The sequence below is a fragment of the Triticum aestivum genome, chromosome 3A, assembly GCF_018294505.1.
Source record: "Triticum aestivum cultivar Chinese Spring chromosome 3A, IWGSC CS RefSeq v2.1, whole genome shotgun sequence".
NCBI lineage: Eukaryota > Viridiplantae > Streptophyta > Magnoliopsida > Poales > Poaceae > Triticum > Triticum aestivum.
Genome location: NC_057800.1, coordinates 487,208,554 through 487,224,900, shown reverse-complemented (window position 1 = coordinate 487,224,900; position 16,347 = coordinate 487,208,554). Strand labels below are relative to the sequence as shown.

The following is a 16,347-nucleotide window of genomic DNA, read 5'->3' as shown; positions in this document are numbered from 1 at the left end:
AATTAGATGACATGCATCTCAAATCCTATGTATATGAATAGAAAAGGAGATGCCCTTTGATTCACACCATAGGATTTTTTTCATTAAGTTTAGGCTAATGTTTATTTTCCTATGAAATGTGAAGGATAGGAAGAATTTCTTCATAAAAATAGAATTTCATTCCTACAAATCAAAGAGCTTTGAAGGAATTTTTCTTATAAAAATTCTATACTATGAAAATCTTATAAAATTCCTCCAAACCAAAGGAGGCCTTATTTTTTTGAAAGCAAAGCAAAGCTTTATAGATTAACGGTGCGCGGGCAAATCGCCCAACACACGAGCAGCCACTAAGGACGGTACATCATTCTCCCAGTGCATACATATATCAGGTAAACACATACGGCCAATTTGGCCCAACTCATGTGCTACATGGTTCTCACTCCTCCTGCATGCTCGCACACTGTGTTTCGCAAACCAGAGTTTTAACTATAGCTTGATATCTTCAAGGATGACAGCATACGGCGAGGAATCAGTCTTGTGAACATCGAGCGCCTCTGCCAGTAATTGGCTGTCGGTCTCAAAAGTAACTCGGACAGCGCCGATGTCAGCTGCAAGGGCGACCGCTCCCGCCATGGCCTGAACTTCCGCTCCAAAAGCATCTGTAGTCTGCTCCTATCTTCCTGCCCGGGCCGCAATAACTTGCCCTTCCGAGTCCCGAACCACAGCGCCCCACCCACAAAAGTTGCTACCAGGCACAAAGGCCCCGTCGATGTTAATTTTGAGCTCATCTGGATTGGGTGCCCGCCATTTCCCCTCTTGTAATACCTTCTTCTTAGGCACAAATCTGTCCGCATACTCCATGGCGCTACACCTCACCCTTCTGATAGTTTCAGTGATCTCTGGCGCAAGCTCTCCTTCCCTGATCTTGTTCCTATTGTTCCACCACTGCCACCAGAGTGAGATGATGAGCACTCGTTTATTTTCAGAAAAACCCCACAAGGCATCCAGCATATCATGCACACTGGTGAAAGCCTCCAACATGCTTCTTTCCTCCTCCAATCCCATCTCCCTCCAGGCTTGCTTTACTTGTTTACATTTTATGAACAAGTGTGCTCCATCTTCCTCAGCTCTACCACAGAAATAGCATTTTCACTGATCTAGCTTGAGTCCCCTTCTCATCAAATTTGCACATACAGCCAATGATTCATGGCGCATTCTCCAGACAAACATCTGCAGCTTTCGAGGACACGGCATCTTCCAGATCCTGCTCCAAGATTGATCTGTCACCGCATCCAGGTTACCACCGCGTGCTGAGCTCGCTCCCGGTGCCCCATTCTGCTCTTGCTTGTGGAGTTCAACATGCAGCTTATAGGCGCTCTTTACTGAGTGGTTACCTTTACTGTCAAAGTGCCAAGCAATAAAGTCGTCCACGCCTTGCCTTAGCGGAATTTGCAGGATCTGTCGAGCATCTACTTCACAGAAGATGTCCCGCACTAGTTCTTCGTCCCACTGTCCGGTGATTGGGCTGATGAGCTCATCGACCCTGGTCAGCAAGCTCGCCCCCCTTGGTGTAATGACTCGTCTCGACTAGGCCCTTGGCAACCACGGATCACTCCAAATATTCACTGAGGCTCCATCCCCAATCCTCCATATATAACCTTCCTTCACCAGATCAAGCCCATGTAAAATGCTACGCCAAGCATATGAGATACCATCATGAGCTACTGCTTCGAGCGCGGTGCTATTCGGGAAATACCGGGCTTTTAGGATTCTAGCACACAAGCTCTCAGGGTTTTGGATCAACCTCCATCCCTGCCTCGATAGCATAGCTATATTGAAGCTGTGCATCTCTCGGAACCCTAACCCGCACATAGCTTTGGGCTGTGTAAGTTTGTCCCAACTTAGCCAATGCATCGGATTTTGTTTGTCCTGTTGACTCCACCAAAACTTGCCCAACAATGTATTCAGCTCCGAGCAGAAGGTTTTTGTTAGGTCAAAACAAGACATTGCGTACGTGGGAATCGCCTGTGCTACCCCTTTTACAAGCACCTCCTTGCTCTCCTTTGCCAATAGCCTTTCCTGCCATCCGTAAACCCTTCCGCACGTGTTCTTCTTTATACATGCAAAGGTTTTCCTCCTAGAGCGGCCGACATGTACCGGGAGCCCAAGGTACTTCTCATTCCAGTTTTCACTTCTTATATTGAGTGTGTTCTTGATGTTTTCCTTAACTCCGTCCTCTGTATTGGGACTAAACATGAGTGCTGACTTCTCTACATTGATGCATTGTCCCGAACATTCTTCATACAGGCTTAGTATGTCACGCAGTGCCTCCGCTTCCTGTTGCTTCGCTTTCATCAATAGCATAGAGTCGTCCGCGAAAAAACAGATGGGATACGCATGGTGCTCTCGGGCACACCTTAATCCCACTGATCCTTCCTCTCTATTCTGCATCATTGAGTAGGGCTAACAAACCCTCAGCACATATCACAAACAGGTAAGGTGATGCCGGATCTCCCTGGCGTAGTCCTCTCGATGGGCAGAATTGATGCGTCAGTTCCCCGTTAACTTTAACCTGGTACCGAACCGTTCTGACACACTTCATGATTAGGTCTACCCACTGCTTCCTAAAGCCCATCCTGCACATCATCACCTCGAGAAAACACCATTCTACTCGGCCGTATGCTTTGCTCATGTCAGCCTTCACCGCCATGTACCCATCCTTCCCGTTCCTCTTGTTCATGACATAGTGAGAGAGCTCGTATGCAATGAGCACATTATCTGTTATCAATCTTCCCGAAACAAATGCGCTTTGATTGTCAGAAATAAGCGCTGGAAGGATCATTGTCAGCCTATTGGCGATCACTTTAGAGACTAACTTATAGAGTACGTTGCATAAACTGATCGGCCGGAGATCCTTTATTCTCTGTGGGTTCTTCACCTTAGGGATAAGGACCACATGGGTATCGTTCCACCCCTCGGGCATCTCTCCTCCATTAAGCACTTGCAGCACCTCCTCCACAATCTGATCCCCCATGAAATGCCAGTGTATTTTGAACACCACCGATGGCATGCCATCCGGCCCCGGGGCCCGCAAGTCTCCGATGTGGTCTAGTGCCGCTTTGATCTCCTCTCGAGTGAACTCAGCCAATAAGACATCGTTCATGGCCTCAGTAACTCGTGGCTGCACTTTTTCAAGCAGTTCCGGCAACCGCTGAGGATTAGATGAAGCTGAGAACAAATCCTGAAAAAATGAACACACATAGTTAGTCAGGTCCTCTCCTGCTTCCACCACTGTCCCGTCCTCCTTCCTCAAATCCTTAATTCTGTTAGTTTTCTTCCTCGCCGAGGCTACGGACTCCAGATATTTAATGTTCCTATTGTCATCCTTCAACCACCACATATGGGCCCTTTGTTTTAGCTGAGTATGCTTCTTCTCCTCCAGCTCCTCGACTAGACACCGTAGCCTTGCTTCTTCCTTAATTTTATGCTCCGTCACTGCCGTCCTCATGCACCCTTCTAGCTCCTTCTTCGCCCTTTTTAGCCTGCCTTCCAACTCCCCAACCACATCTTTGCTCCATGTGGAGATATCTCCCGCTACCTGTTGAAGCGCCACAGCCACTGTGCGATCCCCCGTCTCTCTACTCCTCTCCCAGGCCGCACGTACAACCTCCTCACACCCTTCCTCCTGCAGCCAACGTGCCTCGAACCGAAAACTTCCATCCCCTCTCCTCCATTCCTTATCAGGGCCTTCCGTGTCAACAATGATTGGCCAATAGTCTGAGTGTCTGGGAGGGCCATTAACCACTGTGTAAGCCGGGAACTTCTCACACCATTCCTCATTCGCTGTGGCCCTGTCCAACCTCTCGCAAATATATGTTCGGAGTTCCTTACTGCGGTTCCTCCAAGTAAAAATGTCCCCCTCAAAGCCAATGTCACCCAGATCACAGACTTGCAACGCTTCCCTGAAGCCATCCAGGTAGTGTTGTGGCCGGGCTGCCCCTCCTGCTTTCTCCATACTTGTCAAGATCTCATTAAAGTCACCCAGACAAAGCCAAGGCCTACCACCCTGGTGTTGTTGTTTTAGTAGCCGCATCATTCGCCATGTCTCCTTCTTCCTGTCCATCTCCGACTCGCCGTAAACTCCAGTAAGCCTCCAGACCAATCCATCATCTCTCCTTGCATCAACATCAATGTGCCTTCTCCCGAACGATCTCAGCGTAACGTCCACCTCTTTCCTCCAAAACATTGCCACCCCTCTACTCCTCCCCTCCCCCTTTCATGAGCACATTTGGGTGAGCCCTATAAGCCATCTAAAACGATCCAACTCCTTCTCCTCCAACCTAGTCTCACACAAGAACAGAATGTCGGGCTCCTCCACTCTTCCCAGGTCGAGAAGAGAGCGAACCGCCGGGCCGTTCCCGAGTCCCCGGCAGTTCCAACTTACAATTTTCATTGTGCCCGGCGGGGCTGCTCTGACAGCCCGGCCGATGTATTAGTTGTAGCTCCCTCCTGTTGGTCTTCCTTCGTCAACATCCGCTCCCCCTCCGCATACCACTCTCATCCTGTTTGGCCCTCTTAATGATGGCCGCATCGTCAATTTCCATTTCCACACATCCTCTTTTACCCAGTTCGACTCCCAGCTTCTCTTGCTTCTCAAGTCTCAGAAGGATTACAAAGCCCGCACATAAAGCAACGACATGACAATTACTCGCGCAATACAATAAGCCCTAGTTTCTTTGCATCTGCAGTAACCCAAAGCTTAGCCTCTTCAACGATTGCTTTCAGGAGGATTGGCGGCGGCGCACTCTTGTGGCGGAAGATACGAGTGTTTCTGTCGTTCCAAATTGTCCTTGCAACTGTGGAAGGGGAGGAGTGTGTTCTTAGCGCATCTATCTAACATACTCCTTTTGTAGTGATGAATTTTGCTGTGTCCGGAGTGTGTTGAAAAAAGCGTGGTCGTGCCCAAGAAACTGTTGTTCAGGGCATTGCCTAAAGAATGTGGTTGTACCCTTGAGTAACGAATTGCATCCCAGGATTTCCTAAGTTCAGTTTTTGGCTCCCCGTAGAAACCAGTCCCGGGATTTCCCAAATTCAGTTTTTTGCTCCCCGTAGAAATCGGTGTAGATTTTGCCATCCACAACCAGCTCCTGCATCTAAGAAATACTGACAGGTCTCACTATTACTTGGACACTGTCTCTCCACCATAGAAGACCGAGTCCACCGCTCAGACCATCACAATCCATCGCCACATCACTTCTAAACGTTAGACTGGTTGTAATGGGGAGTATCATATACTAGTATCATGCATATGATACTACTGTATGATACTACCTCTCTAATGCATAGTAATATCATATATTAGTATCATGTAGTGCTTTATTTATTGACATGCATAACACAAAGTAGCATATCATTTATTATGATACGGTATCATGATATGATACTTCATCCTCTCTTTCTTCATTTAACGCTATGACACCTCATCAAAATTGTCTAGTTAGCATGCATGAGGCTGGTCACAATGGGGAGGAACTTAGAAGTAACATCACACACTCCAATACAATTTTGCTTATGTGTCACATATTTAATGAAGAGAGAGGTGCTTGTGGTAACTAGCTAAGTTACCGGAACATCACACACTCCAAGAAACAATGAGTCTATAACCTAATAAATACATTGTTGCATGACACTACATAGATGTTCCTACCCACTGTGGAGGTAGTAACATAGTCTAGGGAAGTGTGTAAGTTACTAGACTATGTTCTTGCCCATTATGACCAGCCTGATACTAGCTATGATACTGCCATTACGACCAACCTTAGGCTTCACTTGAGATTCTTCATTACATGTGTCTTTTTCTTTGTGTCACACACACACACACACAAAATCAATACTGGGTCATGGGTACGTCCCACGAAGTTTGTCAACTGTCGAGTCCAATCACAATCCTGAATAGCTCAAGACTAGGATATTCATTGGCCTCGACAGTCTTGTCATTTGTATCAACGATACACTCAAAAAGACAGTTCTTTTGCCTTTTATCACCAATGGAAGTATCATGAATAACCTGCTAGGGTCATCTTTAGGTAACCACAATTGTTTGGGTTTTATTTCCCTTTCGAGAGGTTTACCATAATTGGCTGAGCTCATGTATTGTTGGTCGCCGTCTTCCCTCCTTCGTCTTGTCACATATGTTCCCCTAATTCGTGCCTTTCTGTAATGCTTCTTGTAAGAAGTGCCCGCATTGTCCTTGCCCTTCCGTTTCTAGTTGCTATCCCAATAATCATCGCGCTTTCTTTGATGTTCAAACTCAAAACATTTGTTTCTAAGCTCTCTTTTTTTCTTCTGCTCAAGGCCATGCCTTGGATCCTTTTCTCTAGGAATTTCACGTCTGTTACGGCCCTTGTTTGGGCTAAGAACCTCAACTCCGTGCCTGATGAGGACATGGCTATCTTGGATATGATCAAAAATATTGCATACGTGCATATTTATGAGGTGAATTTTAATGTAAACTATGCAATAATTTATTTATATTATCCAGGACAAAAATACTTGACAGACTTTTGTGCTATGTCTAATTGCATGTCTATGGGACATTTGTACAATCCACATATGAAGAAAAGGGGAAAAAGATAAGTTTAGGTGTTGTTCAAAAAGTCCTCTCACGTCTCTTTTGGGTCAAGAGAAAATAGAATCAAAGTCTCACACGTTCTGGACTCAGATTCGGACTACATAGACATACCTGACTCAAAATGTCAAGATCTCTTACATCCGGTCTTCAAATTGGGTGGTTCTTTTTTTGTTGCAAAGTTTATTTCGTGCACTTTCCAACCCAATTGGATTCACCTTCAAATTCGTCTGGGGCGTTGAGATGTTGACGAAACAATCTGACGCTGCAGCAAAATCCGAGTCAAACTACAAGTCCAAAGGTGTTGCATCACCTCTACTTGGGCCCATGAGTCTTGTACGACCTAGGATTAGTTTTAGGCTGCCTTGGGATGTCCTCCCACCTCCTTGGCCGCCACCCCTGGCTCCTATATAAGTAGATCAATCTAGTAGGTTTTTCTTTGGGATATGTTTAGTTAAAAGTTAGCCATTACAACTTCGTGTACTTCGTTTGTGTCCAACGACCATACCAAGACCACTTTCGGATCCCCACATTTATCAAACTTCATCTATATTCGCAATATTCAGATTGTTTTTATCATATTCTTGCTTGTTCTTCGTTTGCGTGCAGAAATCGACCTTCGTGGTCAGGCTGAACGTGTTTCCAGCATCATCAGTAACCTCAGGAGATTGGTCTAGCGATTGCTAGGTTGCAACGTCCTACACGTTTGTAGTCGAATCGTCAAAGTTGACTCCACCAAATCGATAGCTATCATTCATCGAAAGATAGGGACACCCTCGCCTTTAACAGTGCCAGTGCGGGATTCGGCAGTCTGGGAGAACTCAGGATTCAAAATTCGTTTGGAGGGGAGATCTCACACTCTCGGCTGTCTGTGGCACCCTCTAGCATTGTCACCAGTATGGTTACTGCCATAGCTGTTGTTGTTGCTAGCCCCTCCGCCATGAGATCCCTCCTTGGCAGTGTTCTTTCTTCCCAGCAAAGCTCACAACCATTCTCCCCACTATGACTATGAATCAACCAGTGGACCACAAACACCACCCTCATGTACCAGCCTACCACACTCAAAGTAGAAGTGTGGTATTTTTCGTAGTAAAAATCAAACCTAAGTACCCACTTTATCCTGCCGTGAAGATTTGAGATAGAAACCCCTAATGAGTGGCTCATAGACTTAAATTTTTGCACGAACTCTAAGGTGTTTTCCCCTGGCTACACCATCCTTGTCCGTGTCCACTTTCACAACCTCTCCGAGCCAATTACCCAGAGCTTTGCCAAGCGTATCGAGCCTCTTATCCAGTGGCAAATCAGTTACTCAAACCCAAATCTCAACCTTGTCAAAAATATCTCAAAGGGCATTGTATTACCCTCATAGTCCTTTAGGGTCATCAAGTTGAAATCATATTGCCCGTTGTTCATCGCATGCTTCCAATCTCCTTCACTTCCAAAGTGCACCAAGAAAATATGTGTGCCAAGATATTTGAATTGCGCCTCCCTGTGAAGAACCCAAGCACACTGCATGGTGGTCTCCATTACATGAATGTTAAGTGGTCATGATGAGCACTTTGCCACCCGTTGACCATCTAGAATTCTTGGGAAACACCGGTTCTAGTTCCACAAAGATGAAGCCCTATGCTTTCTTGTCCATCAACACCATACTTCCTAGCCTCGCCGAAAGACTAGTAGCAGGATCCAATGTTTTGCTCTCTACCGAAGATTTTGACGATTCCCGACTAGCTGATCCACCGACGTGCGTGCCGCCGGTGTAGTCATCTTCTTTTGGCTTGTTGTCGCTGTCTTTCCATCAGTCTTCCCGCTATAGCTCTGCCCTTGACGAGATACATACCCTTTGATCCGTGCCCAAGGTAGCATTGTCGCCACCCTAGATACCACCACAATCTCACCACCCTCGTCAATAAAACCCTAACCCTATCTCCAGGTTTGCCTAGTGGTCGCCTCCTGGCTCCTGTTGCCCAAACTTGGTGGACCCTTTTCTTCCAATGGGCTTAATCTGCAAGTTACGACAAGCGCCCTCCTCCTGGTTGAAGAAGCATGGAATCACCCCATATATCTAACCATACAATGATAGTACAACTTCGAAATGTGGTTGCCCACACTCTATTTTTCTCAAGAAAAGAAACGTTGTAGTCCAATGGGGTGGATATCAGATGATACCACCTATTACATGCTCCCATGCTACAAGTTTTAAAAAGTCACATTTAGATCTTTCAAAAAATTCTGAAAAAATTATGGATGTTCACAAGACATATGTCTATAACCTCTAAAAAAATCAGATCAAAATTCCAAATGTACATTGAGAAACAAAAAAGACAAATCTGTATGTGAATAGTGTCATTTCTGACATTGTTCATGTTTTGTTTTCTTTTGCCACTATTCATTCAAGATTTGTCTTTTTTGTTTCTCAATAGGTATTTCAAATTTGGATCAGATATTTTTAGGGGTTGTAGACATTTGTCTTGTGAACATCCATATTTTTTTCAAACATCTAAATGTGATTTTTGAAAAATGGTATCATGTAACATATAAAGGGTGGTATCTTAGCTAGCGCGGTTACTTGTAGGGGTTTGTTTTGTGTGCCCTCAATTTGACTTATTTGGTCCCTATTGCACTCTCTTTGCTTTTCTTTTGAACCTGTGAACCTTAAATCTTGTTGTGGTTGCATGCTTGGTGTGGTTGTTTTATTTAATACTCCATCCGTTCAGAAATACTTGTCGGAGAAATGAATATATCTAGATATATTTTAGTTTTAGATACATTCATTTTTATTTATTTATTTGACAAGTATTTTCGAACGGAGAGAGTATTAATAGAAAAACGGGGGAAACTCTCCAACGTCGTGCGCTGTCCAAAAAAGAGGCAACTGATACAGAACCATACCGGCCGAGACAGGCAGCGTACTGTGGAACAGAGGAAAACCAACCGGACCCTGCCCGGCTCGGCTGCCCTCCCCCTCGTCACCCCCTCCATTTCCGACTCCCCACGATCCCCGCACCCCGACCCCGATCCGCGCCAACTCACCGCCGGGATCCGGCGAGCCCCTCTCGCCCGGCCGCGGCTACCGCCCCACATGTCCGTCGGCAGGACGATCTAGATCCGGCGAGCGACTGAGATCCCACCGCGCTTAGCGCCGATGGCCGGCGCGGTGTCGGCGCTGTTCCTGCTGGACATCAAGGGCCGCGTCCTCGTCTGGCGCGACTTCCGCGGCGACGTCACCGCCGTCCAGGCCGAGCGCTTCTTCACCAAGCTCCTCGACAAGGAGGTAGCAACCTACCCCCCCTCGCAATCCTCAACGCCTCTATTGCAGTGCTATTAGGATCCTTGCCGCGGCTTCGCACTAAGTTGTTGTGATCGACAGGGCGATGCGGAGGCGTACTCGCCGGTGGTCTACGACGACGCGGGCGTCACCTACATGTTTATACAGCATAACAATATTTTCCTCCTCACCGCCTCCCGCCAAAACTGCAACGCCGCTAGCATCCTCCTATTCCTCCACCGCGTCGTCGATGTATAAATGCCCGCCTCATATTCGCAAGCGGCACATTGGGAATTTGAGCGTCTAATATGTTCACGTGCTTTGTACGCCCTGTGTGTGTAGGTGTTCAAGCACTATTTCGAGGAATTGGAGGAGGAATCACTCAGAGATAACTTTGTCGTCGTGGTATGTAACTGTTTGTGATAGGAATTGGGGTTGGGGGGCATGACGCGCCAGTTGTTTTCAAGTTTGCTGGTAATTGTTGTGCTTTGACACATGATCTTTCTGTATCTTCTAAATGTAGTATGAGTTGCTTGATGAGATGATGGATTTTGGGTATCCACAATACACCGAGGCAAAGATTTTAAGCGAGTTCATCAAGACAGATGCATACAAGATGGAGGTCTCACAGAGGCCACCGATGGCTGTGACAAATGCTGTCTCATGGAGGAGTGAGGGGATTCGGTACAAAAAGAACGAAGTAGGTTGATTTATCTTTGCTCACTCTTTTTATGTGGTCGGAAAGGCTTTGGTTGTACTTGACGAAGTACCGAATCCCTGCTTTTCCAGGTGTTCTTGGATGTAGTGGAGAGTGTTAACATTCTTGTTAATAGCAATGGGCAGATTGTGAGATCAGATGTTGTTGGGGCACTGAAAATGCGAACATATTTGAGGTGAGTTTGCAATATCATTTGTGGCAATTAGCAGTATGATAGTCTGAAATGTTTGTGTTGACTAATTCAATATAGATCACTTTGCTAAAGAGTAAAGATCGTTTACATTGTCTCATAGATAAATGAAGCACTCAGGACCTATTTCCGTGCCCTTTTAGAATTCTATTTATCATACAGTTGAACAATTAGTGATGACCTAAGTGAAGTAAGTGCATGTTCTTTTGCACACTATTGCAGATTTGTTGCTTGACATTGGGCCATAGGGTGTTCTGCGCAAATATCATTATTATATTGGCAGCATATGCTACACATGTGCTTTTCATGCTCACGTAGGAATGCATGTCTTAGTTAAAACTTAAGATTAAACTTCAGGAACGAGTTTTCAGAAACCTAACGATAAGCTTCGTGGTTCCTTCCTGTGTACTGATTTGCAACAATGTTGTACACAACTGTGCTGTTGGCCTTGATACCTTGTAGTTTACCTGAATTAAATGTTATCCTTTTCATTGGTTTCTACCATAATGACCAACAAACAAGTTATGGTGGAGGCATTGAGCTGTGAGTGGTGACCATTAAACAGGTTAATACCGAAAGTTACTAAGTAATCATTATCAAAGAAGAAAGCTGGAAGCCTGGAAGATGTTCTAGCGATATTGGTCTTGAAATCCCCTACTTTACCTAAACTTTGCCTTTTCACTGTGGACCTTGCAGTTAGGAGTTGGTATCTATTGGTTTGTAATCACAAAGCAAGTTATGGTGGACATGCTATATCCTGATAATCACAAGTCAAGTTAATACCAAAAGTTACTAAATAATCACTATCAGTAATGAAATTTTGAAATGTGCCAAATTTGGTACCGAGAGAAGAGTATGCTGTGCTGGTACATGTCAGGTTGATATTTTCTGTACTCATCATGCATCATATATAATCCGTCTTGTATCCTACAAAGAGGTCCTTCGACCATAAAACAAAAAGAAATTTAAGGCAGCACAAATCATTTACACTCTGAACATTGATATTGCTTCACATTGCCAATTCAAACCTTGATTCTTTTGAAATGTGAAGCATAACTGGAATATCAAGCTCATTGTGAAATTAGTATATCAGAAATGACAGTGCTTTATAGATTGCTAGACTTTGTTGTTTCCTATTTATTTTCCTGATGACAAGCTTTTGTACCATCTAAATATATTTGTTATCTATGTTAGTATGTTTCCTTGTATTCAGATACACATCCATGACCCCACTAATACTGATTTGAAACAGTGGAATGCCCGAGTGCAAACTCGGGTTGAATGACAAGGTTCTTTTGGAGGCTCAGGGGCGAGCAACTAAAGGGAAGGCAATAGATCTTGATGATATCAAATTTCATCAGTAAGCAATAGTATTTCCTTTTCCCCATCAAGTCTATTACACCAGAACTTCTGCATGACCATTCTCTATTTTGCTACAAGGTGTGTGCGATTGGCCAGATTTGAGAATGATAGGACGATATCATTCATCCCTCCAGATGGATCTTTTGATCTGATGACATACAGGCTCAACACTCAGGTTTTTCTTCCTGATTGTGCTTTAGAACTACAAGAGACTTCATATATACTTGAAGTTCATTGTTTTTCTTGTCTCATTCTCATGTGCCTGCGCACCTTTTATGCCATTCAGGTGAAACCTCTTATCTGGGTGGAAGCCCAGGTTGAAAAACATTCAAGAAGCCGGATAGAATTGATGATTAAGGCAAGAAGTCAGTTTAAGGAAAGAAGGTGCTGCGTCCGTAACAAAAATTGGCTTGCTTGTGTTACACTGGTGCCTTTTGAAAGTCATGTTTTTTTCCCTCTTCATTTGCAGCACAGCAACAAATGTTGAAATTGAAGTTCCTGTTCCTTCAGATGCCACAAACCCAAATATAAGAACTTCAATGGGTTCTGCTGCATATGCACCTGAGAGAGATGCAATGGTCTGGAAAGTAAAATCATTTCCTGGTGGCAAAGTGAGTATGGCCGATTTCAAATGAATCCATTGGCTCCTGTGTTGCTAGTCGAAGTGTGCTAATGTCATGAACTTGCTTGCTCTCTTAGGAGTACATGTGCAGAGCGGAGTTTAGTCTACCAAGTATAAGTGCGGAAGAAGCAGTCCCTGAAAAGAAGGCACCGATACGAGTGAAATTTGAAATACCATATTTCACTGTATCGGGTATTCAGGTGACGAGACTAGCTTTGTTACGAGTTTGTTATATCATCACAGGTACTATTGTATGTTTTTCTCTGGCACCTCGAGTAAAAAGTATGCACAATGTGTTTTACAGGTTCGCTATCTAAAGATCATTGAAAAGAGTGGGTACCAGGCGCTTCCGTGGGTTAGATACATTACCATGGCAGGTGAATACGAACTGAGACTTATATGAGTTTCCTGTGGTGTGGCTACTAGAAAAGGAAGACACCAATGAAGCTGTGAGGCTTTTGGAATACATAGTTCTTGCTCGCTACAGCGTATAGATGAATTGGGAAATGAACATGGAAGTCATCTCCCAAAAAGCTGTAGCGCGCAAGGTTTTTTTTGTGGCTTGTCACTGTAATTTACACATCAAGTACAGTTTTGAGAAAGAAGAACACTGCTTTTTTCCTTTGGACGAGTTAACTTGTATCATAATTGATTTATTGTTATTATTTTTGGTGACAAATTTGTTTTTATTTCCTTTTGTGCCACAGTGAAATATAGAGCTGATTTGTGACAAATGAGCACTTGTCATACATGAATATTGCTTTTGAAGTTTGGGTTGAAACTATTCGAGGCATTTCTATAGTCTATAGAATGGTGGACGGAGAAAATAAAACAAAAAGCAGCTGGTGGCTGTTGTGTGGAGCTCAACGCGATCCTCCATGCGGCTAATGAGACCTTGGCATGATCGCCTCCTCGTGGATGCTGGTGCTGCCTTTCGGTGCGCCACTTCCGCCTGGTTGGTGTGTGCGGGATAGGCAGACTGCCCGCCGCTGAAACCTCATCCTCACTTGCATGTTAACTGTTTAGACATCCAATCGTGCAGATGCTGTGCTGTGCTGGCTCGCACCTGTAAATTCTGCAAAGCCGTCTCCGGGAGATAAATATGCGGGACTGCAACGAGAGATCCTGCTCGAACCCGGCCCCAACCCAACGCAGGTGCATGAAATTCTTCACAAGAGAGAGAGCAAGGGCAAGATGGCATGACCCGGGCTCTTCGTCTTCTCCCTGGCGTGCCAGACCACGGAGATTTGGAAGCGCTGCGAGTCCTCCCCTCAGAGCATCTCCAACGGCCGCATAAAAATCTCGCGCCCAATAAAATTTATAGCGTGACACTGTAGCATTTTAGTGCGTCGGGACCAATATTGCTTTAGCAGACGCCTAAAGACGCACGCCTAAAAAGCAGACAGTGCAAATTGTGAAGCGCGCCCAATCTGAAGCCCAAAATATGCTGCGCGCGATAGCGTTTTTCAGCTCGCGCCCAAAACTTTTTAGCGCTACAGCATTTGCTGGAGCTGTTGGGCGCTCAAAAAAAAACGAACTTTTAGTGCGCGGAGCTCTTTTTAGGCGTCTGTTGGAGTCGCTCGTTCATCGAGGAGATTTGGAAAGCACAAGTTGTTTGCCTCTCTGGCTCATCCTTCATCCGACAAGTTATACCCTCCGTCCGAAATTACTTGTCGCAGAAATGGACGTATCTAGACATATTTTTAGTTTTAGATACATCTATTTCTATTTATTTATGCGATAAGTAATTTGGGACAGAGGGAGTACAACGCAAAGGCTGGTGTTGCGTGGTTGGTTGGGCCTCATGAGTATACTTGCAATCTGTACGTAACCGAGTCAGAGACTATTGCAAATGCTGCATCTTTTCAAGGGGGAATTTGATCATGTATAAGCTGAACGAAAAAAAGAAGATCCATTCCGACAAACATAACTTGTTCTGAGTACAGAATAGACCGGCGTCAACTAAAGACATTTTTTCTCTATCCACAGGTTATCTATGAAACGCAATACCCATCCTAGATGACAAATCTACACACTACACTAAAATACACGTAATACGGAAAATAATAAAACTACCACATGCCAAAATCTGAATGGTGTCCAAGAAACGTCAGGTGCACAGAACCGGAAGCTGGCCTGCATCGTCGGATCCACCGCTCAGGGCTGCCTGATGGCGGTAGCCAGGTCGAGGCAGTTGCTGACGAGGCGCGTGATGTGGCGCTGCGCGCCGCGTATCGGCGACTTGAGCCCCGGGCGCTCGCCGAAGATGTCCCGGCAGTCGGTGGAGTAGGTGCTGGCCGCAGACAGCTCCGACATGAGGTCGTCGCGGCTGCCCCCCTTCTTGAGCGTCGCCCGCGACTTCCCCAGTGAGTCCGTCAGCGACGCGTAGCTGTCCCTGCACGACTGCAGCGACGACATCATCGGGATGGTGTTGCCCAGGCCTGCCCTCATCGCCTCGTCCAGCCGCATCTCCGCCATCGCCGACTTGGCCGCCGTCACCCGCAGGGCCGTGTCCAGGAGCTGCTGCGGGGTCGTCACCCCGGGCAGCGTCGCCAGCGTGCTACACAGCGTCCTGTAGTGCACCTGCACGCACGCACAAATGGCAGACACGCGAACGTATTCGTAAGGATGTTTGATCTGCAGAGCACGCACGTTGTAGATTCATTCACTGTATGTATATGTATGTACCTCTTGACATATGCCGAAGCATTCTTCGCACCTCTGGATGCCGATCAGGCGACGGCCATTGTCGCCGAAGGGAAGGAAGATAGGGTGGATAGCACGGGCACCGATGGAGCTCGAGGACGCCGCCAAGACGGCGGCAAAGATCAGCGCGAGGAGGCGTAGTAACATTGGTGGGTGTTGGAAGGAGAGGAGCAGGGTGTACGTGGGCTAAAGAGGAGAGACGATGACTGGAGAGGCTATAAAAGAAGATCCTGTTCGCGCTTGGGAAGAAAGCGGTTAACTAGTTGTGGTAGAGAGCACAGGACTGCACTGCGAGTAAAGTTAGCCGTAAATTTCTGCGGGGTTCTGGTTGGCCACCCTTGGTTGTAGCTTCTTCCGCCCTTAATATTGACTCGAGTTTCTTCTGTTCGTGTGACAGTCAGGTGATAGCCTTGTGAAAGGCACTAGTGATAAAGTTGAAAAAAGAACTCGTTGCACAAGCAAAGCTTGAAAATGTCGAAATCACTAATTAAGAAGTAATCGTTGCAAAGAACACTCCACTTTCTCAGGTTGCGACAAGTGCAGCGCGCCACTTGTCGCAATCTGGGATTTTCCCTTTTTTCGTAGATCCGTTTATTCAAAACGTTTTATCTTTTAAACCGTGTGTCCAAATCTCGAACCTTATTGGATTCCTCGCGTCGAGATCTTCAACACTAGATCCGATGTTGATAGGTTTTGACGATTTTTTTTCATTAAAAAAACCTAAAAAAAACCGGGCAAAAAAACCGAACCGGGAGCACGGTTTTTTTCCTTTTTTCGAGAGAGGCGCGCCCGTGCCTCTCGCGAAATCACACCCGTGCCTCTTGTAACCGTGACTCTCGTGAAAGGAAAAAAACAGAAAACACGTTTTTTTTTC

At 45.7% G+C, this 16,347-nt stretch overlaps 2 protein-coding genes across 2 annotated transcripts; one reads left to right on the top strand and one right to left on the bottom strand.

The window, feature by feature from the left end:
* Positions 1-9,518: 9,518 nt before the first annotated feature.
* On the top strand, positions 9,519-13,456 carry LOC123061772 (AP-1 complex subunit mu-2). Its single transcript, XM_044485031.1, has 11 exons — positions 9,519-9,881; positions 9,978-10,127; positions 10,218-10,280; positions 10,399-10,575; positions 10,665-10,768; positions 12,036-12,143; positions 12,224-12,320; positions 12,432-12,529; positions 12,615-12,756; positions 12,845-12,967; positions 13,072-13,456. The coding sequence occupies exons 1-11, from the start codon at positions 9,753-9,755 to the stop codon at positions 13,168-13,170; spliced, it is 1,290 nt and encodes a 429-aa protein (XP_044340966.1). The 5' UTR covers positions 9,519-9,752; the 3' UTR covers positions 13,171-13,456.
* A 1,199-nt stretch (positions 13,457-14,655) lies between these two features.
* LOC123058466 (uncharacterized) lies at positions 14,656-15,709 on the bottom strand. The gene is made up of 2 exons (XM_044481185.1): positions 15,456-15,709; positions 14,656-15,350 (listed from the first exon to the last, which is right to left on the bottom strand). Exons 1-2 carry the CDS (start codon positions 15,618-15,620, stop codon positions 14,925-14,927), a joined length of 591 nt encoding a protein of 196 aa, XP_044337120.1. The 5' UTR covers positions 15,621-15,709; the 3' UTR covers positions 14,656-14,924.
* Positions 15,710-16,347: the final 638 nt, after the last annotated feature.